General features: G+C 65.3%; 2 protein-coding genes across 3 annotated transcripts in view; one reads left to right on the top strand and one right to left on the bottom strand.

Annotated features, from left to right (window-relative positions):
- Positions 1-737: 737 nt before the first annotated feature.
- On the top strand, positions 738-11,442 carry ENGASE (endo-beta-N-acetylglucosaminidase). 2 transcript variants are annotated; one of them, XM_058284830.1, is made up of 14 exons: positions 738-829; positions 2,479-2,546; positions 2,679-2,880; positions 3,762-3,910; positions 4,465-4,622; positions 5,111-5,259; positions 5,595-5,760; positions 6,771-6,874; positions 7,241-7,349; positions 7,576-7,766; positions 8,036-8,184; positions 9,056-9,164; positions 9,390-9,504; positions 9,640-11,442. In XM_058284830.1, exons 1-14 carry the CDS (start codon positions 744-746, stop codon positions 10,066-10,068), a joined length of 2,184 nt encoding a protein of 727 aa, XP_058140813.1. In that variant the 5' UTR covers positions 738-743; the 3' UTR covers positions 10,069-11,442. The 2 variants fall into 2 exon arrangements, with proteins under 2 accessions (XP_058140813.1, XP_058140814.1); XM_058284831.1 differs by having other exon boundaries at positions 9,059-9,164.
- A 700-nt stretch (positions 11,443-12,142) lies between these two features.
- RBFOX3 (RNA binding fox-1 homolog 3) overlaps positions 12,143-20,972 on the bottom strand; it is a 189,253-nt gene continuing 180,423 nt past the window's right edge. Inside the window, 6 exon segments of the mRNA XM_058284832.1 lie at positions 12,143-13,499; positions 16,746-16,824; positions 17,683-17,744; positions 18,633-18,672; positions 19,175-19,307; positions 19,528-19,581. Coding sequence (XP_058140815.1) covers positions 13,497-13,499; positions 16,746-16,824; positions 17,683-17,744; positions 18,633-18,672; positions 19,175-19,307; positions 19,528-19,581 — 371 coding nt within the window. The 3' untranslated portion in view covers positions 12,143-13,496.

Genomic DNA, 20,972 nt, shown 5'->3' on the forward strand with positions numbered 1-20,972 from the left:
AAGTTGTAGGTACCTTGTAGACATGTGAATTGTTTTATCTTCACCCCAGCCTGGAGAAAAGGCACTTCTGCCTTCATTTTCACGTCCATTTCACTATTCCTGATGACTAAATGTGTCTGTTTTTGTTTTCTTTTGAGCCAGTTATAACATTCATCTGGTGCCCTAGTGTTTTTAACGAGTGAAACCAAATTTGAAACGCTTGTTCATATTCATATCTGTTTGAGAATCTCGTTTTTTTACCTTTTCCTGAAAATTAACTTTTAAGAGGGGTCAGACGAACTGAGTTCTAGTCTCACTTTTACCACTTATTGGCTTGGGGGCTTTGAGGAAATCGCCCAGCCTCTCTGAGATGGACCTCGATGTGGCGCCTCTGAAGGAGTGTGGTGAGGATGGAGAAGGAACCCCAAATCCGAGCCTCTCGGATTCCTTGCCTCACATTCCTCCCCGGCCCCGGTCCGGCCCGGTCCGGCCCCGCCCTGGCCCCGCCCCTCCCCGCCCCCTCCCCGCCCCCGCCCCCTCCCCGGCCCTCGCCCCGCCCCCAGGCCTAGTCCAGGCTACAAAGTCCGCGAGGCCGCGGCGCGAGCCGAGGGCGCGAGCGGGGGTCCCACCCGACCCAATCCGAGCGGGGCAGCCACGCTCCGCCGTCCCCATTGGCTGGCGGGCGCCGCGGGGGCGGGCCCGGCCCTGCGATTGGACAGCCAGGGGCCCTCGTCGCTGGTGACGCTGGGGCCCCGGCGCGCGCCATGGAGACCCAGGCGCTGCCCGAGGCGGGCGCGGGGGGCGAGCAGGCTGGGAGCCCGCCCCGGCGGCGGCGGCGGCGGCGGCGGCGGTAGGAGGCCCGGCGGGGGCGGCCCGCGCGCCGTCCAGTTCCACGGGCGGGCGGGGGGCACCGGGTCGGGGCGGCGGGGGGCGCCGGGCAGGGGGCGGGCGGGGTCCGGCGCCCCGGCCCGGGTCGGCGGGCGTCACCTTCCCCCTGCCCTCCTCCCACCTGGTCGGGGGGTGGGGGCTTTTGTCCCCCCTGCCGGTCTCGCCGCCACCCCCGCCCCAAAGTGGAATCCCTGGCGCCGGACGGGGTCTCCTTGCTGCGGGTGTCGGGACCGGGGGTGCCCTTCCCTGCGCTCCGACGGTGGGCGTGGAGCCTCAGCTGCCTCACCTGTAAGGTGCGGCCGCGGAAGGGGGACGGCTTCCCAGCGTGGCCTCTGTGACCGCCCCGTGGCTGCCAGCTGGGTGCCCACGCTGGACAGGGTGCACTCAGGGGGTAGGGTATGGGGAGGGGGTGGGAGAGGGGTATCCGCTTGGTGGGAACAGAGTGGGTGGGGCACAGAGGCTGAAAAGGGATGGCACGCACTCTTTCTGGGCCAGGGCTGCCTCTCGGTTGGGGCAGACCCCTGGTGGGTGGGCTTCCCCCGGGAAGCTGGGAACACAGACACCACCCACTGGCCCCCCTTAGCCTTGTTTCAGAACTCAGGGAAGTGAGCCTGGGGGGCATTTGGGACTGGCTGGTGGAGAGGGTGTGTGTAGATGGAGGGACGTAGAGACGGCTCTTTCCCTCCTTGATGGAGGAGTAAAAAGTGACTGATATAGACAGACAAAGGCTTTGAGAGGTCCTGGAGTGGGGAGGCAAAGGAATAAGGAAATGGGCCACAGAAGAGTGGCTTGGATAAAGGAGGGTGGTGGGGCAAAATTAAAAAAGTAGTATTTTCAGTAGTACCTCCAATTGAACCCATCTCAGCCCTCCTGCCTATTCCTGCAGTTTTGGGGGGTGTTCTAGCCTCATTCTGAGAGCCTGGGACAGAGGGCAGGCCTGGGAGAGCCTTAGGAGGGGGTTCTGCCAAAGCCTCTGCCTGGAAGTGGGTGTTGGCAGATGATACCCCAGTTAACAAAGTGGGATCAAATTCGCGCATTTCAGCTGGAATCCAACAAGCGGCAGATGTGGTGTCTTCTCACTGCCCTCCCTCTCCCTCCCTCCTTCCCAGGGTTTCCAACTTAATGTCCCACAGGAACTCTTTTCCCCCCTAACACCCTTCCGTGAACACCTGGGGAGTTCATGCCTGTTCCGTGGAGAACGCTTAGGGAGACGCTGATTCTCGAGAAAGCTTGGTCCTGCTCTCTTAGGACCTTAGCCCATCTAGCGCTTCGATTATTCCTTGCTCCTTGGGTGTAGCAAAACCTGCACACCCTGGGAAGTGTGTGTCTTTAGTCCTTGGACTCTGTATCTGGGTGGCTGTGTTAGAGGGCGGGTAGGTGTTGGAGGTGGGTGGGTGTTTATTCGTTGATACCCGGGCAGAAGGTGGTCCCAGCCTCCACTCCGGCTGTGGTGGGCAGGTCAGAGCATACCAGCTCCTTTGGTTGGGTAACGTATTTCTGTAATTTGCATAAAAAAAAAGGTAAGCTGGTGAATTTGGGGAGAAGTCCATGCGCTTGCAAATGTTCTTAAACCTTTTGTTTAAAAGTACTTTGACCTGTCTCTTTGCTTAGAATGGAAGAGGATCAGGAAGAAGCAGTCTTCCGAGAAGTGGTCAGTTTCACCGCGGAGCCCCTGCCAGGTGAGAAGCACTGAGGCTCTGAGCACCGTCTCCACGCTCACTCCTGGGGCTGCCTGGCCCAGGTTCTCGCTCTCCGTGAGCATCAGAGCATGCCCACTGATTGAGTCCTCACTGCTTCCCTCCTCTGACCAGTTAGGTATTATGACAAGGACACCACCCAGCCTATCAGCTTTTACTTGTCTTCGCTGGAGGAGCTCCTGGCTTGGACGCCCAGCATGGAGGACAACTTTAACGTGGCCCTGGGGCCCCCAGCGGGTCGCCAGCCACCCCTGAGCAGCCAGAGGCCCCGGACCTTGCTCTGCCATGACATGATGGGCGGGTACCTGGATGACAGGTGAGACCTGCCTCCTGTGCGCCGTGTTGTGTGTTTTCACTGGTGGCAGGTGGGAAGGAGTGGAGGGAAAGCGCCGTGTGGTGGAAAGAGCAGCAGCCTGGGAGACGGGAGGCCACTGCTGCTACGACGGGGACGCGGGAACTGGGTTAGGTGACACTGACACCTTGTCTCTTTAACAGCTCTTAAGTTCATTTGATTCCTCTTTAACTCAAAAGCGCATGGTCCTGGGACTTGTTGCCTCCCTTGCATCATTTCCAGAACCTTCTACACGTCAGCGCAGATCCCATTCTGGGCCCATTGGCTTCTGGCTTCTGCTGCTCAGGGTGGTTACAGTCCTGCCCCTCACCGCCAGTTAAGACATTTCCCCCAGCGGTGCTGGGATCAGCTCAGCCACTTGAAACGCAGACAGGACCACGTCAGGCTGATCGGAGCTGGCCGTCAAGGCCCAGGCGGAGGGGCTGCTTTGGCCTGGCTGCCGCCCATGTGCGCTCAGCCCCAGCCCCCATGCAGGGAGGCTGCCTCCGGGGGGAGCTGCTCACCTCTGCACCGAGTGTGAGGGCCGGAGACTCAGAGCTTTTCCTGAGCCCTCTGTTTCTTTCCTGTCATTTTTTTCAGCCATTCACTGGGACTGAAAATGCTTCTTTTGTGCAGATTCAGGGGCAAATGCCCCCACACCCCGGTAGAACATTTCCCTAAGTCTGTTCCTCTGACGGTAGCTGTGGCCTGCTCATACTTCTCTCTCCAGTCCCTGCCCAGGGCCTGGCGCAGAGCAAGCTGTCAAGAGCCTTGCTGAACAGAGCTCGAGGGGTGCCCCCTTTGCCCCGAGGTGGCCACGTGGGGACCCTGCCCCCTGGGCCCTACCTTGCTCTTTCTTCACGCAGGTTCATTCAGGGCTCAGCTGCGCAGAGCCCCTACTCCTTCTACCACTGGCAGTACATCGACATCTTCGTGTACTTCAGCCACCACACGGTCACCATCCCCCCGGTTGGCTGGACCAATGCTGCCCACCGGCATGGGGTCAGCATGCTGGGTAAGAGCTGAGGACTGGCCTCTGCTGAGCCCGACTTGAGCTCACCTGCCAGCTGACGCAGCGGCAAGACGGCTCGGGCTGTGTCTGTTCCTTCGGGAACCAAGCTCCTTGCCCGGGCCCCGCCTCGATAGGCTGGAGCAGGCATCAGCGAACATTTTCTGGAAAGGAGAAGGCAGCAGATGTTTTTGGCTCTGCAGACCAGCAGTTAACTAGCACAGAGCACCCATGGATGATGGGTGACCACACAGCTGGGCTGATAAGACTTTATCTACCAACAGGCTCTGTGGGCTGCCAGCCCCTGGGTAGGACCAGTGCCTCTCGCCTGGACCTTTGGCCCGCCTGGGAATCATTTAGGGGGCTGGTGACGCAGACTCCTAGGGCCACCTCCAGAGTGTCTGCTCATCAGCTCTCCGGGGATTGGCCCAAGAACGTGAATGTCCAACAAGCTCTTGGGTGGCACTCACACTGCTGGGCCAGAAGCCTGGCCAGGCGAGCCGGGGGCCTGGTGGAAAATGGCGCCCACGTCTGAGCCCATTTCTCTCCTGTCCTCACAGGGACTTTCATCACGGAGTGGAACGAAGGTGGCAAACTCTGCGAGGCCTTCTTGGCAGGGGACGCGCCCTCGTACCAGGCCGTGGCGGATCAGCTGGTCCGAATCGCCCAGTTTTTTCGCTTTGATGGCTGGTTGATCAACATCGAGAATTCCCTGAGTGTGAGCGCAGCCTTTCTTTTGGGGTGCGCCCGCCCCCAACCCCATGCCGCTTTGCTGTCGACCCTACCTCTGTCCTCGGCCTTGCCTTCTCCGGGCATGTGCCCACCTGTTTGGCTGCATTTTACAACAGGAGCTGCTTCTCCTGGCTTCCCAGCAGGGCCAACTCTGAAGCTTAGGTGCTTCGCAGTGAGAAGCAGCCTTTCTCCAGCTGTTTCTAGAAACCTTGCTGGGCCCAGCCCTGGCTTTCCCTGTTCCTTCTGTGGCCACATTTCCTCTTTCTCCGTAGAGGCTTGGACCGGATGCCTCTCACTGCCACCTCTTGCCTTTCACCACGTTTTATCTTTTCCTGATTTTTGTGCCCTTCCTGCTTCTCACACTGGGCTGGGCCCTCCTTTGGCCACCGTTGCTGTTTCTGTGCTTCTGTCCTCCCTGTGCTGGGGGCACCCCCTGACCCCTGCTGAGAAAGCCCTCCCTCTGCTTCTTCCCAGCTGGCTGCAGTGGGGAACACGCCGCCGTTCCTTCAGTACCTGACCACACAGCTGCACCGGCAGGTCCCGGGGGGGCTGGTGCTCTGGTACGACAGCGTGGTGAGGAGCGGGCAGCTCAAGTGGCAGGACGAACTGAACGCGCACAACAGGTGAGCACGGCTGGCCGGGTGGCCCTGGGCCCCGCGTGGGCAGGGGAGAGAAGGCACTGCAGACATGGCTGCTCTGGGTGGAGAGGGGAAGGCAGAGGGCTGTCTCACATCCTGGTCATCTCAAGAGATGACCGAGGGCCTCGTTATCCCTGGCCCGAGCCGAGGCGGCCGGCCGTAGTGTGCGGGCTGGTCCCTGCTCCTTGGGCAGCCGCTGTTCCGGAGCCGGGAGGCCGCCCGTGGCCCCTGCGTTCTGCGCGGGTGGGAGTGCGGGTGGGGGGAGGCGGGCTGAGGAGCGGGGCCCGGGCGCGGGCCTCACGCGCCCTCGCATCCTGCAGCGCGTTCTTTGACTCCTGCGACGGCTTCTTCACCAACTACAACTGGCAGGAAGAGCACCTGGCGCGGATGCTGGGGCCGGCCGGGGCGCGGCGGGCCGACGTGTATGTGGGCGTGGACGTGTTTGCCCGCGGCAACGTCGTCGGGGGCGGGTTCCACACGGACAAGGTGGGCAGCGGGGCTTCGCGCCGGGGGGGCCCTCAGCTTCTGCCTGCGTCCGTGGGGCTGGCGTTGCTTCTGGACGCTTCATGCGCATCCAGACTTGCGCCAGCGAGACGCGGCGGCCCGTCCTGAGGCTGAGCCGCGTCCTCACCGAAGCCAGCCGGGTGCTCCCACGGGGCTGGGAGGGACGCAGCGCCCTGTCCCCACGCTCTCCTCGCTCTGGCTTTACCTTCTCTTACGGGCCCTGGAAAGGCACCTCGAGGCGTCGGCGCACGTCGGGCTGGCGGGCGTGGGCAGCCCAGGGGCTCAGGACCAAGGCGCCAGGCCGCGTTTCACAGCCCGCGGGCCCCTCTGGTGGGACGAGCCGGGGCAGCAGCGGGGACTGGGGCACCGCGCCCGGCGGTGAACAGACGCAGCCCGTCCCCGCGGCGGCCAGCCCTGCCCTTCCGCGGCCGGAGGGAGGTTCTTGGCTGTTGTTGAAATTCTATTTGTGTATTTTTTTAATTGAACTATTTGGGTTTATTTATTTATTTTATAATTTATTAAGGTAGACCCATTCATACATAAACATACATAAACAATGAGTGAGTAGTAGTAGTTGTGAACTTTCAAAACAAACATGCATAACGTCGTACAGGGCTCTCACACTGCCCCCTCCTCCCAGTACCTTGCATTGCTGTGAATGAGTGAGTTGACCCCGTGACGGGCCTCCCCGGCTGTGATTGTGCTGGTGCAACGAGAGCAGTCTGTGAGGGCCGTGAAGAGCAGGGAGAGGCAGAGCCTAGTGGAGGCCCCACCTCAGCACCCGCGTCTCCTGCCCTTCGTGGCCCCCTCTGCGGGCCAGTCTGAAACTCCGGCGGTGGGGGGGCTTTAAAAGGCCCCGGTGGAGTTGGGAGGGAAGATTCTGTGCAGCGCCCGCCCCCCCATCCAGTCTGGACGCTGCGAGAACCACTTCTGTCCCCGGTGTCCATCTGCCTGGCCCCTGCTCACGCTTGACCTGCCTTCTCTCTCCCTAGTCGCTGGAACTGATCCGGAAGCATGGTTTCTCGGCGGCCCTGTTTGCTCCTGGCTGGGTGTATGAGTGTTTGGAGAAGGAGCATTTCTTCCAGAACCAGGACAAGTGAGTCCTGCCCACCCTGAGGGCGGGGAGGGGAGCTGGGCTGCCCCTCCAGCTTCCCACAGTAGCTCCTGGTCTTGCTCTCCAGGGACCCCTCCAGGGGGTGGTGACGGGAGGAGGAGGGACTCAGCGTGGGGAGCGGTCAGCCCCCTCAGCTCCTCTTGGAGAAGCAGGGGAGAGTGTGGCGGGGAGCCCGGGGGTCCTCTGTGCTCAGACGCGCACCTGACAGTTCCGTGGCAGGGAAGCTGCAGTCCCTTCCAGAAGGACTGTCCCGGAGAGACGTGGGAAAGCCATGTGCGAGTGGAGGGGTACGTCGAGACTCCCGGTTACCCTGGACTTGAGCTGTCGCCTCCGCGCGTTCCTCTGTAGGTTCTGGAGTTTGCTGGAACGCTACCTGCCCACGCACAGCATCTGCTCCTTACCTTTTGTCACATCTTTTTGCCTGGGCATGGGAGCACGAAGAATCTGCCATGGACAGGTGTGTGGGTCACATGATGGGGAGGGACGGGGAGCGACGGCTTTCTGAGGGGGCCGTGTCCTGGCAGAGGGGCCGCCTCCTCTCTGCCTCCTCTGGCCTCAGCTTGGCGGGGGGGCCCGGGGTGTGTGGTCAGGGGGCGGCTTCGCTCTTCCTTCCCTGCCGGGCTGTGCGCGCCACTCCGTTTCCCTCCGCTGAGGCCTCGCTCTGCTCCTGCCCTTGTGTTCAGGAGGAGAAGGTGGGGCCCTGGTACCACCCCGGCGCCCAGGAGGTCCAGCCCCTGTTTGGAGAGCACCGGCTGGGCGGGGACGGCAGGGGCTGGGTGAAGACTCACTGCTGCCTGGCGGACGCCTGGAGCGGGGGCAGCTCCCTGCTGATCCGGGGGGCGATTCCCCCCGAGGTGGGGCACGTGGCCGTGAGGTGGGTGAGTGACGGGTGGGCACGCGGGCATCGGTGTCTCCCCTTGCTCCCTGCCCTTTGCCAAGCTGGACAGAAAGGGCCGCAGAGAACAAAGTGAGGCTAGAGCACAGGCTCGAGTGCACCAGCCCACCAAAGGATCTGGGCTGGGGAGGGTCCGTCCCTGAGCACAGGGCTCTCCTGGCCTGCGCCGCGCTGGCAGGAGCTCTCTGGAGCCGGCCTGGGGGACTTAGAGTTTCTCTGCGGTCTAACCATAGACCTTTCTCCTCCAGGTTGTTCTCCCTGCAGGTACCAGTGCCACCCAAGCTTTTCCTGTCCCTCGTGTATAAACTCGAAGGGCCCACGACCGTCAGGGTGGCTTTGGAGCTCACCACAGGGGACGCCAGCAACTGCCACATTGGAGGCATCTCAGTGCTGAATGGTAGGAAGAGGGCCCCCCCGCCCCCCCCCGTGCGCCCACTCTGCTGCTTCAGGGGCATCTCAGGGAAGAGAGGGCTGGAGAGGCCCGAGCGGGTGGGGAGCCGGCATGGGCAGGGCACAGAAGTCCTGCCTTTGCTGGAGTTGAGCAGCTGCGGTCAGGAGTGGGCAAGGAGGGTCAGCTCAGTGGGGCAGCAGCTTCTAGGGGGGCTGGACATGTGCCGCAGCAGAGGCGCAGGGGCGGGCCCTCTGCTGGCGTGGCCGCCACCACTCGCGAAGGGCTGGGGGATGGCAAGTGGGGAGAGCCCAGGGAGGGCGCCCTGGCCCACCCCAGACACCCTGGAGAGCACGTGTGCCCGCCTCCCCTTGCTCTCCCGCCTCCCCTTGCTCTCCCGCCTCCCCTTGCTCTCCCGCCTCCCCCTGCTCTCCCGCCTCCCCCTTGCTTACCCCCTTCCCCTTGCTCTCCCGCCTCCCCCCTGCTCTCCCGCCTCCCCCTTGCTCTCCTGCCTCCCCCCTGCTCTCCCGCCTCCCCCTTGCTCTCCCGCCTCCCCCTTGCTTACCCCCTTCCCCTTGCTCTCCTGCCTCCCCCTTGCTCTCCCGCCTCCCCCTTGCTCTCCCGCCTCCCCCTTGCTCTCCCGCCTCCCCCTTGCTCTCCCGCCTCCCCTTGCTCTCCCGCCTCCCCTTGCTCACCTGTCCTCTTTCCCTGAGCCCTGCAGCCCTTGCTGCTGCTCCATGAGCTTTGGCCCTACCAGAGTGTCAGGTCTGAAACCTGCTGAGTGGCCGGGTGGGCTATTGACCCCCGTTATGTTCTTTGGGGGGTCTCCTCTTCCTCCTGTGGAGCCTGGCTAGGACTAAGTGCCCTTCTCTCCCTCCAGCAGAAACAGGCACAAGGCACAGCCCCCGGCCCCTGCGGGTGCCCCCCACCAAGCTGACCAGATGGGCGAGCCGATGTGGCCGGACGCTCAGCAGGGGCTGGACGCAGCGGTGAGTCCTCCCCTTACTGCTACGCTGCCAGCAGGGGCTGGGCACACCGTGGTGGCAGGGTCGCGGTGCCGAGCCTGGGATGTTCACTGCGGGCCTTCGGGCCTCTAGGCCCTCGCCAGAACCCCAGGGCACCCTTTGGCACGTGGCTCGGGGCCCCTGAACAGCCAGCCCCAAAGTGCTGGGCCACGCTGGGCCCCGGCAACCTGTCCCTTTGCCTCTTGCCAGCTGCTATGAGGTGAACCTGCGAGGCTGCCTCCTGCACGACCTCTTCGTGAGCTTCTCCCGGCCCCCGGGCAGCCAGGAGGAGGAGACCTTCGTCTGTCGCCTTGGAGAGATCCAGGTGATGCCTGCCAGGGCCAGGCCTGGGGAGCCTGCCGCGGGGCCTCCCCCGGGAGAGGAGGGGCGGTGGGCGGGGGCTGAGGAGGCCCTAGCCCCCGCGCCTGGGCGCCTGTGCTGAAGCCGCGCTCTTCCACAGGTGGTGGGGGCAAGCAGCTTGCTGAGCCCCCTGGCCCGGGTGCAGGCCGTCACCGTCTCCTGTGTCCGTTGGCAGCGAGCAGCCCTGGGCCCGGAGGGGACCCCCGAGCGGCTCCAGCTCAGCTGTACCCTGCACTGGTCCTTCCCCCTCCCCCAAGCCCACTGCTTCCGAATCCACTGCCGGACGGGGACAGGCCCTGGCTCTCGCGGCAGGGCGCTGCCAGGGCCAGAGAAGCCCACGCTCCTGGGCCTGGCGTTTACCAACCAGTACCGGGTGGTGGAGCTGTCCGTGGACGCAGCCCGGCCTGGCCAGGATGGCCGGGTGCAGTTCCTGGTACAGCCGGTGCCCCAGGAGGGATTTGTGGTACCCGAGGCCGAGTGGGGCAGGGCGGTCCTGCTCTATTCCAGCCCCCGCAGGAGCGGGCACTGAAGCCAGCGTGCGCCCGGCCTCAGGCTGAGACTTCTCCTTCCCCAGCTGCCCCAGGCCCCTCTGGGCCATGAAGCCAGCAGGCGGTGGGAAGGCCGGGGCCGAGGGCTGGGACAGAGAGCGCAGGGAGGGCTGCTCCCCGAGGCCGCAGGTCCCTGAGGCCACAGGTCGTGGCCTTGTGACGGTGCAGGTGGGGCGCTGGTAATAGGAAGTTTTACCTATTGTGATGGGACACCTGTTTGCTGGGATCCCTGAGGTAAACATGCCCCCTGTTTTTGCCTCATCCCTCTCCACAGTTTACACTCCAAGGTAAAATTTACAGGATGTGGAAAGTTTAGTCCAGAAAACTCTGTAAAGACCTTTCCCGGTAGGCTTACAGATTTTTATGCTGAGATTGACTGTCTTTCATTCCTGCAGCCTGAGCACTTAGAAAGGAACCTAACTGGTGGCAGGAAGGCTTTGGTGCGGGCCCCAGACACTCTGAGAGGCCCAGGACAGGCGGCAGAGGGACAGGCTGCCTGTGGGCTCTGCCCCTCTCCTCTGCAGGCCAGGCAGGTGCCGGGAAGACCCCCTCCTGGGCGAGGTGAGCTGCGGCCAGGCCAGCACGGAGTTTGGGCTTCAGCCTGGGGCCCTCTGCAGAGGTCCGGGGGTCCACAGGGGCGCGGCCCTGGCGTGGTGGAGGGCACATGGCACTAGGAGAGAGGTGACAGGCCCAGGCTGCGGCCGAGCAGAATGGCCTGCCAGGAGCCCACCGGGGAGGGTGGCCTCTGCCCCCTGTGCCCCTAGCCCGTGCTCTCCGCTCCTGGGCGGCCCCCTCCCTGTCTGCCATGGCCTGAGCAACGGTGCCAGAGCTGGCAGGGTGTTCCTTGTGCCAGCTGCTGCCCAGGAGAGGGGAGAGGACCCAGAATGGGGTCACCCACCTCTGCTGACTGAACCTAAGGCTGAGGCCATCTCCTCTTTCAGAGCACCCCGTAGGTGCTGAGGGCGAAGGTGGGCGCCTGGCTTAGAGCCACATGCTGCTTTGTGTTCGTTCCATCAGCTCCCAGGAGCTCGGGAGCCAGCCTCGCCCAGTCTGAGCCTGGGGAGCTGAGGGGGCTCCTCCTGGCCTCTGCCTCGTGTGCCCAGATCTGGGAGCCGGGCGCCGGGCAGGGCGGCCCAGGCTCTCTGCTCCTGGAGCCACCCCTTTTCCAAGTGCTGGTTTCCCAAATATTTTATGCAGAGGGCGAGAAAACTTCGAGTGGCAGTTACTTTCTTGCAGTCTAGTGAGTGGGCAGTTTGAAGTGTGGGGTTCAGCAGAGCGGGGCAGCAGTGGGCAGCCCCCCTGCGCCCCCAGGGCCTGGCGCCGTCACAGCCCCAATAAAGCTTCTCCGCAGGCGACAGGGCTGTGCACTGAACTGTTCTCCGCGGGAAATAGCGGCGTCATGAAGGGAGCGCTCGGCCCGGGGCGCAGCGCGGGCGGCTTTTAAACTGCGCCTGGCTCCTGCCCCTTCCCTCCGCTCTCCCTGCCCCCTGGAGGCTGTGGGAGTGGGGGTCTGTCCCCCACCGGGCCCACCAGCTCCTGCTCCCTTCCCAGGTCCATGGGATCAGAACGGGCTGGAGAAGTGGGTTTACCTGGAGACTCGGGCCACAGGGGAGGCCCTGGGTCGCTTCATCCTGAGGGTGCAGCTGAGAGCCTCTGCCCAAAGCCCCAGCGACAGGCCTGCGGGTCTGTCCTCTGCACCCAGCCAGGCCGTTGGATGGGCAGTGGCCTGTGGAGCAGGGCTCATGCCCGCCGGCACTGCACTGGCCCAGGGACTGGAGGACCGATGCCACCCTCTGCCTCGGGGCCCAATGCTTCTGTCACAAACCACCCACAGGGAGGGGAGGCGAGGCTGCCGGCCTGCCCTGCGTGGGGGGGGTGGGGTGGGCTGGGGCTTGGGAGTATTGCCGAGAAGGGTCTCCTGGCGCCTGCCATGGCCACCTGGCTCGGACTGTTGGGCCACCCCGAGGGCGAGCCTGCCTGTCCTGGACCAGCCCCTGGCCCTGCTTGGGTCCCCCCTCTGGGCCCACGAGTTGCCCGAATCAGAAAGAGTTGTCCTGGCTTGAAGAAAGAAACCTTTATTAATAATCTTAGTATAATACTACGTCACTCTGAATGGTCACGCCTTGGAAGCATACAGAATGGTAAGAAAGGAAGCCCGGGGCGTGGCCGCAGTCCTGCCGGGGTGCAGGGCGGGGTCAGGGGCGAAGCTGCCGCAAGAAAAGGACCCCAAGCAGCAGGTGGGCCGTGGGGCGGCTTTGTACAGAGGACGGAGAGCCAGAGGCAGGGCCGCGGGCTATGTACAACAGGAATAGAAAAGGAGGGTTCTGTCTGGAGCCTCGGGAGCGTGTGCTGAATATAAAGTGAGGTGCGTTTTTTCTACTTTTTAAGTTTCATGAGACGGTGGGGCCACGTGAGAGGCTGTGTGTGTGCGTTCCCCTACCCTAGCTCTCCTGGCCAGGGGCTTCTTCCTGCTCCCACCACCACGGCGCAGGGGCTTCGGCCATGCTCCTCCAGCAGCTCAGGCACCTGCGGGCCGTGGCAGCCCGCGCCTCCCCTACCACCCTGGCTCTCGGGACGCCCCCACTCTGAACGTCCAGACCCATAGCACCAGGCCTCCAGCCTCCAGCCGCTGCTCAGCTCCCCATGGCCCCCAAGTCTGGGAGCACCCCAGGCCCCTCCAACCTGCCTGGAGTTCCCTCCTGAAAAGAAACGGCTGGGGCCAGCAAGTCCTCAGCCCCCAGGCCTTCCAAAGCCTCCCGCCGGCCGGCCTTCTGCTCGGCACATGGGCCTCTCTCCCAGTCAGTCTCGGCAGGCGCGTGGGTGGGGGGCAGAGTTCTGGAACCATGCCAGCCCTTTTCGAGGGGGCGACAACCCATGGCTGCTGGTCGACGGTTTCTGGGCGCCCGCACACTCCTCACTGGGTGGTTTTGCCCACGCAGCAGGTTGAGGGTGTGGGTGGGGATGGCGTGGCACGAGGGGTCGGGTGCAGAGGAGGTGCCCCGGGCGACGGGGTCCGGACCAAAGCTCCTGGCCCCTCCCCACCATTCGGGCCCGGCGCCCCCACCGCGCTCCCTGCTGCGGCCCGTGGCGCCCCCACTGTCCTTGGGGGTGAGGGGCCCAGGAAGGAAGACTTGATAGAAAACGGGGCCCCGACCACCGAAGCCCCTTCCCCGCCAGCCGCCCGCCGCCCGCGTGGTCCGCTCTCGGCGCCGCGGGCCCGCTCCTGCTGGCCGGCTCCTCGGTGCGCGGGGCGGCGGGTGGACTTGCACTTGCTTGGATGCCTCTTGGTTTGGTTGGCTTTGTGTTGCTTGGATTTAACATCTTTTTTTTTCTTTTGTTTTTGTTTTGTGATTTTTTTGTTTTTTTTGTTTTTGCCCTTCATGGTCCAAGAAGGAAACGGTGGAAGCTTTCACTACAAGAGAAACAAAAAGGCAGGGCTTGCAGGGCCTGCAGGGTCACAGGAGCAGCCCCAGCCCGAGGGGGGCCTGCGCGACCCTCGCGGCGGAGTCGGCGCCCACCCGGCGGGGGGGAGGGCCTGGAGTGGCGCCGGGGGAAAGGGCGGAGCCAGAAAGGGGTGGACCCAGGGGAAGGGCGGGGCCTGGGGCGGAGCCAGAGGGCGGAGGGTCTGGAGGAGTGGGAATCGGGAGAGGGCGGAGGCAGAAAGGGGTGGGCCCAGGGGAAGGGCGGGGCCTGGGGCGGGGCCAGAGGGCGCAGGGTCTCTAGGAGCGAGGTCGGGAGGGGGCGGAGCCAGAAAGGGGTGGGCCCAGGGGCGGGGCGGGCCGCGGGAGGTGCCGGGAAGCCGAGGCCCTGGGGGCCCCGCCGCTCCGTGGGAAGGCAAGAGGGAGGCGGCGGCCCCACGGACGGCGCGAGAACGAGATGCTACAGAAGACGATGGTCGGGGAGAGGGAGGCCGGGGAGCAGGGAGCCTGTGAGCGGGTCGGGGCCCAGTCGTACCCCTGGCTGCTAGGGGACCCCCAGATCCTTGGGATGCCCCCCACGCTTGAAGCCCGGCCCTGGCACTCGGGAGACTGGGCATTCTACGGACAAACGCGCCCGCGGACAGCACACAAGGGGCCCCGGCCTGCTTGGCTGACTGCCCAGCCCCCCAGCAGCTTCCTGGGGTTCTCTGGGCATTTGCCACCCGCTGGCCGCGCTGGCCAGGACCAGGAAGGCGGAGACCCGGCCGTCGCAGAACCCTCCTGGGTGGATGCGGCAGCGGTTGGGGAGCTTGTGTGCAGGGTGTCCCTGAGCCCCCTCCGCTGGAATGTTCCCTGATAAAAAGGCCCCGGGAGCTTAAGAGCAGGCAAGGCAGGGCCTGCGTCCATCAGGCGCCCCCTTCCCAGGCTGCTGAGGCCCCACCAGCAGGGGCCGGGGCAGGGGCGCCTCCCAGGCGGCCCAGAGCACTGGGCTTGGCGTCAGGAGGCCAGGAGGCCGGCGGTGGCCCTGGGGCGCGGCGGGCAGGCGCCCATGGCCAGGAGCTCCCGACTTTTCCTTTCCCAAAGCACAGGAGGAGGGGCTTGCCGAGACCGGCGCCCTCACCGCAGCTGTCACCCGCGGGCTAGCGACTACCCTGTGAAGGGGGCCAGAAATACAATTTAATTGGAAGTGTCTGTTTCAGTGTCTGGGTCAGTGCAAACGGCTGCTCCGACCCTGCTGGGGCCACCCACCCTGGCTCCCGGCAGGAAGGGCCTGTGCAAGCACGACAGCCCTAGGGGGAGGGGGGTTCCGGGAGCGCCGCTTCCGGGGAGACCTCTGGAGGCCCCTGTCGGGGCTCTTCGGGGGCTCTGCAGACCCTGGGGAGGCGGGATGTCCCCGCCTGAGCTGGACTGCTGATCCGCGGGAAGGGCTGCCTGCTGAGGGCCAGGGCCTCTCCACACCCCCACCCCACCGTGGGGTCTGCCCTAAAGGGGATAGGGGCCCAACACCCCAAGTCAGAATCGGCAGTTAAGGTTTCAGGCATCAAAGACACCCGGGCCACCTGGGAGGGGTGGGGAGACCAGCTGGCTGCAGATAAAAATCTACGATGTCAGCGGCGCGAGGGCCAGCGGGGAGCCCCTGCCCCGGTGGCCGCTGCTTGGCGGCTGTGCCTGGCGCCTGGGCTGCTGGGCTGGGGTTGGCAGTGGGAATGCGGATAGGGGTGGGTCGCTCGCTAGCAGGGGTGAAGCGGGGCGCCCTCCCCAGCAGGGGCTAGCCTGCAGCGCCACAGATGGCAAACAGCCCGTCAGGACCGTCTTTTGGTGTGTGTTGCGGGGGAGGCAGAAAGAAAGGGAAAAGACGAGGAAAAATGAAGAGAGAAAGAGCTAAATCCCACCTTCTTCCCCCCTGGTAATTTTCCTTGGGGAGAATGAGCATTGGGTTGCCATGGCAACAGGAGGGGCACCTGTGGAGGTTCTGGGCCGGCTTCTGCCCTGGTGGTGGTCTCAGGACCAGGAGGGGGGCGGGGGCCATCGGCCACCAAGTCTGGAGTTGGCCCTTGGCCCAGCTGGCCCTCTCTGCACCTCCCTTTCTCCTTAGGGGATGGGGGTTTGGGCGTGAGTTCACCCGCCACCCTGGCATCCCAGAGGCGCTGTGGCCTGGGGGACCCCACCCTTCTGGGATCGGGGCCTTTCCCTCTGGTGCCCACTGGGGCCCCCTCCTCGGCCTGCCCTCCCTTCTGCCGGCCATTGCCCCTCAGCTCCCCCAGGCAGGCAGGGACTCGATAGGTGCCTCCAGCCTCGCCAGGAGCGGGGAGAAAACGGCAGGGGTAAGACAAGGGAAGTGTGGGGAAAACAGAAAGCCTGAAAACTGGAAACTGAAAGCACAGGAGGGGGAACCCTCGGTGCGAACGGGAGCTTTTAGCTAGCAGCTGCAGCCGGGGCCCTGCCGGCCGGGGGGCTCCGGCCGAGGGGGCACAGACCCCCAGGCTCCTGCTCCCTGCAGTTGCCTGCGCTCAACGCGGCTGCTGAGGGTGGGGGGCGGTCTGAGGATGGATTAAAAAAAGGAAGAAAGAAAGAAAAAAAACTGGGAGGGAGCCCCCAAAACCAAAGGGGATGGTAAAAAAAAACCCATATTGGCTTGGAATCCCCGCCCACCACAAACAGGTCTTCATCTCTGATGCTGGCTGCCGCGCTAGCTGAAAACCGAAATTCAGCCCCCTCCTGGGGCCGGGGGTGGGGTGGACATGGGAGGAGGGTGTCCACTAGACTGAGATCTCGGGGTGCAGTGAGCTGGGTTGCATGTGTTGACAGCCAGCCATACACATACACACAAACACTCTGTCCTCGCATGTACATCAGAAGCACCCCGCTCACCCTCCCCACCCTGTGGCCCACCCCACGAGGCAGCCGTAGAGCAGGCAGTCCCCCCACCCCCAGGTGGGTGCCTGCTGGGCTCGGCCCTGGGGAGCCACGGGGGAGCCAAGGACGAGGGCTTGGGAGAAACCGCGGGCCGCGCTTGGCCCCTCGTGGGAAGGCGTGGCGTGGAGGGAGGCCACGTGGGCAGGCCCGGCCACGGGCAGGGGGGCGCAGGCTGCCGTACAGGGCGACCAGGGGTGACGGCTCCCCCGGCCCCCCTCCAATCCAGGCATCCACCGTGCTGGCCCCTCTCCTCGGGCCTCAGCCCACCCGGCCCCACCGCGTCGTGCCCCCCGCCCCAGGCTCCGGGGCCCGGCGGGCCTTACCATGGTCCCGATGCTGTAGGTCGCCGCGGGGCCGATGGTGTGGTGGTAGGGGTCAGCGGCCGCGTAGACTCTGCCGTAACTAGAGGAGACACCGGTGGGGAGGGGGCGGGGTGAGGCCTCCTCCCTCCCCGTGCCGCCCTCCCTGCCAGTCCTTCCTGCCTGGGTGCAGGGAAGTTTCCAGGACACAGCAGCCCCTCCTCTCGAGACACCCGTGTGTGCAAGGCCGATCACAAAGTAGGCGGCACTTGTGTCCCTGTGTACCTTCCTCTCAGCTCATTTATTCCGAGAATTAAAATATCAGCTTCATAGAGGGGCCCAAGGAGATGGAGCGAGAGGCAGATGGCATGGCTTGAGGGTCCCACCCACTGCTGGGAGGGAGGCCAGGCAGTCCCGGGCCACAGTGGACACTGTGGACAGGGTACGGCCGCCCCCGACGAGGTGCCTGCCTGGGACGGGCACTCCTGCTCTCCCCACCCAACCGCCCAGCAGCCGCGGGGGAGGGCGCTGGGGCAGGCCCCCACGGGGGCTGTGCTTGACAACCTGCCCCCCAAACAAAGAGGGCATCTGCCAGCCTCCCGGGCTGCTCAGGGCCGGGCCGGGCATCTGCTCTCCCACTGGGCCCTGCCCACCTCCCCACACCCCATGGGAGGTGGCAAAGCCCCGACGAGGGGGGAAGCTCGCATCCCTAATTGCCATCTTCGCTTGGAGCCTTGGGGTTGGGAGGGGGGGGACCCTCTGCTAGCCGAGGACCAGGGTGGCCACAGGCTCCCGGTCAAGCAAACAGAAGAGAGGCGAGCGGCTGGGGGCTTGCCGGCCCTGGGGTCCCCTGGCGAGACCCTGCACCTGCGGGGCGGAGGCACCGCCGGGCCCCCAACAGCGCGTGGCGCCCAGCCATGGCCCTCCTCCCCGACCCCCGGCTCGGCACCCGGCCGCTCACCTGTCGCTGTAGGCCGCCGCTGCCGCCGCTGGCTGAGCGTACCTGTAGGCTGCGTAGCCTCCCTGCAGGGGTGAGGAGAGAAGAGATGGCAGAGGGACTCAGCGGGGCTCAGCCAGGGGAAGCTGGGTCAGGGCCATTTCCCAGCCCTGGTCCTTCACCTTGGCCCGGGGAGGTGAGGCTGGTGCCCGGCCCGGGGGCCCTTAGAGCTGGTCTGGGGGAGGCCTGACGACTGCTGGCTGCCCCCTGGCACCGGTCAAGGTGAGGCGGGGGTGTCCTTGACCAGCGTCTCGCCTCTCATGTGCCCACACCTCCATGGGCGCAAGGGCCTGACTTTGCGAGGCCTGGCCCATGACGGCCGCCCGGAGACCTGCCTCCCGGGCAGTGGCCCTCTGCCTTTGGCAGGCCTGGAGGACCCTCGGGCAACTCTGGGGGCTGGCTCTCCAGGAGCCTCAAGGGCCAGGCGGGCCAGGGGAGCAGTAGCTCAGACGGTCTGGGCTGGGACCAGGTGGCCGCTGAATGTGGCGCCGGCCCACGACTGAAGACAGGATGTGCGCTGGGCCACCAGGCATGGCAGGGAGGGGGGCTCCATGCCAGAGGAGATGGTGCAACCCCGCAAAGGGAGAGAGGAGGGCAGGACCCACCAGGGGGCTGGGCCCACGAGCACGGGGAGCCCTGCCTCCTGGCCTCTCGGGGCCTCTGTGCCCACCCCGGGGCATGAAGAGTCACCTGGTCCCCCACATCTTGGGCTTATAGGGCTGCCCTTGATGGGTGCAGATTGGGGGGTGGGTGGCTGGGCCGAGGTCCCGGGAAGGAACTTCCTTCCCCTCCCGATGCCAAGGATGGCAGCCTTTCCTTTGGAGGGCAGTGGGTGGGCAGGGTGGCGCGGGGCTGGGGCAGAGACTGACTTTTCACAGATGGCTGAGTCCCCCGCACCTGGGGGCTCCACTTACATAAATCTCAGCACCATAAAATCCATCCTGATACACGACCCTGGAAGCAAACGGACAAGAGAGTGGTGGGAGCGCTGCAGAGGCGGGGTGGGGCGGCTCCGGTGTCTGCTGAGGAGGGAGGGGGCACGGGGCCAGCCCTGCCCATGGCACTGGCACTTTAACGAGCGTTTGCTCCAGCGCCCTGTTTTGGTATAACAATAGAGTGACACCCCTGCCGGCCAGCTCCTTCCTCCCACGAACCGGGGGACCCGTGGGCCGCAGTCTTGCTCACCCTTCCCCCCCACCCAGGCAGCTGTCGTCCCCACTCCGTGGTGTGGGGCACAGGCCAGTGTCCTCGCCAGGACCCGAAAGACCTCGGGATCCCCCAAAAAGAGAAGCGCGGGGCTTGGAGACCCCACCCCGAGCTCAGGACCTGATGTCGCCCCATTAACAGCAGCTGAGGCCCTGGGGTCTTGGAAAGGCTGCACAGCTCCTCTGACTGCCCCGGCCCCCCTCCCACCCGTCCCTCCCCGCCCCCCTCCCACTGCCCCCCCAGTACTCACGCTCCGTAAGTCGGGATGGGGGGCGGGGGCGGCGCAGCCCGAAACGTGTTATACACGGCCCGACCCCGGCCCCGGAGGTGCGCGCCTCGGTAGGTGACCGCGGTGCCCGTGGTCGGGTAGGGGAACCCCGTCACTGCAGGGGCGCGGGGGGGGGGGGGGGGGGGAGGGCAGAGCAGAGAGTGAGCCAGGAGGCCCGCCAGAGGCCACGCCCCACCCCGGCCACGCCCCCCGCCCACCCAGCCACGCCTCCCCCAGGGCCTCCCCACCTGGCGCCCCCACCCTGACCCCGAAGCCACCTAGGCCGCCACCCAGTGCCCAGCCAGGCCCCGGCCGCCCCCCGCCCCCGCCGTTACCTGCATAGAATTCCGGCCCGTAGACTGCGCCGACCACGGGGTTGAGCTTCCAGCCTAGGACGCAAGCGGGCGAGTCCACACGAGCTCCCCGACCCTTTCCAGCTTACCCTCCGCTGGGAGCCCCGGGGCCACCCGCTCACACCCACGGGGGTCACTCGAGGGCAAGGCCTCTGCACAGAACCGCGGCAGCGAGAGCCCCGCGGAGGGGACGGGCCCCGGGCTCCTTTCCAGAAGCTGCAGGGGCACCTGCTCCTGCCCCGTCCGCTGCCGTCTTCCCGGGTTCTTTCCAAACTGCTGCCTCCCCGGGGGTCCCAGGTCCCCCCGCGCGGCAGGCTCCAGCCACGGAGGAGAACCGCGCAGGGACGGGGCAACACGGCTGGTGAGTGCCTGCGCCCCCGGCGGGGGTGACTGGTTTTGGGGGTGACTGGTCTTGGCGCTGCCCTCGCCTCAGCGCACCCTGCAGCCCAAGTGCAGGGGGGGTTCTTTCTTGCGGGGGCACCTCGCGGCCTTCCAGGGGCATCGGGGTAGCTGACCTCTGCCCACAGCCATCTCTCTCCTCCCGCCCAGGGGCCCTGGGGCTGTGCTGCCAAGGGGCTCCCCTTCTCCAGCGCCAAGCCCAGCTCTCTGTCCTCGGCATGGGGGGGCTGCCCCCAGGGAGCCGGGAGGTGGGGGCAAGGGACCCTTGGCTTCCGGGCGATGCTCATGGTGAGGACATCTGCTGATCATCTTCCACTCTGTCCTCTGACCCCCGAGGCGGGTGCTGCACCGTCCTGTTTTACAGATGGGGAAGTGGAAGCGGAGGTGCGGTGACCTTTAACCCAGAGCTCCAGGGTGCGAGGCCCCACCCCAAAGCGGCCATGTGAGTCCGAATCCACATCCCGGCCCGCTGGGGCCCAGGCCACCTGGTGCCGGCCTCTCCCTCCAGGAAGGTGGCCAGTCAGGTGTCCTGGAGCCTGGTGGGGTGGCGTGAGCCGAAGGCCCCAGGGGCTTTGAGCAGGCTGCGGCCCAGGCGTAAGGGTGGGGGCAGGGGCCCTCTGTCACCAGGCTCCTGGCCGGCTCCCTCCTCGAGCTCGCGCAGGGCTTCTTCGCAGCCTGCCCCCAGGCCCGGCTCCTTGTCCATCTCCACGTGGGAGCCCCGAACCCAGATTTTAAAAGCCCCACAGCTGGGTGGGCGGGAGGTGTCCAGGTCCTTATTCTCCTCGGTGAGACCGCGAGCCGCCTTCCATCCCCGGCTCTCCATCACACGACCAGCACAGATGCTTGTATCTGCATGTTATTGCTGGGACTATGGAACCTTCTAGAAACCTCAGATTAGGAGGCAAGACACGTTGCATCTTCTGGGAAAACCTCCAGCTGTAAGAAGCGACCCTTCCTGGTAAAATGCCGAGGAGGACGCAGTCCCGGGGCCTCGGGGGGAGGGGCCAGCTCCGGGCTCCCCTGGCCCT

The sequence above is a fragment of the Dasypus novemcinctus genome, chromosome 21 (genome assembly GCF_030445035.2).
Source record: "Dasypus novemcinctus isolate mDasNov1 chromosome 21, mDasNov1.1.hap2, whole genome shotgun sequence".
In the NCBI taxonomy this organism is placed as follows: domain Eukaryota; kingdom Metazoa; phylum Chordata; class Mammalia; order Cingulata; family Dasypodidae; genus Dasypus; species Dasypus novemcinctus.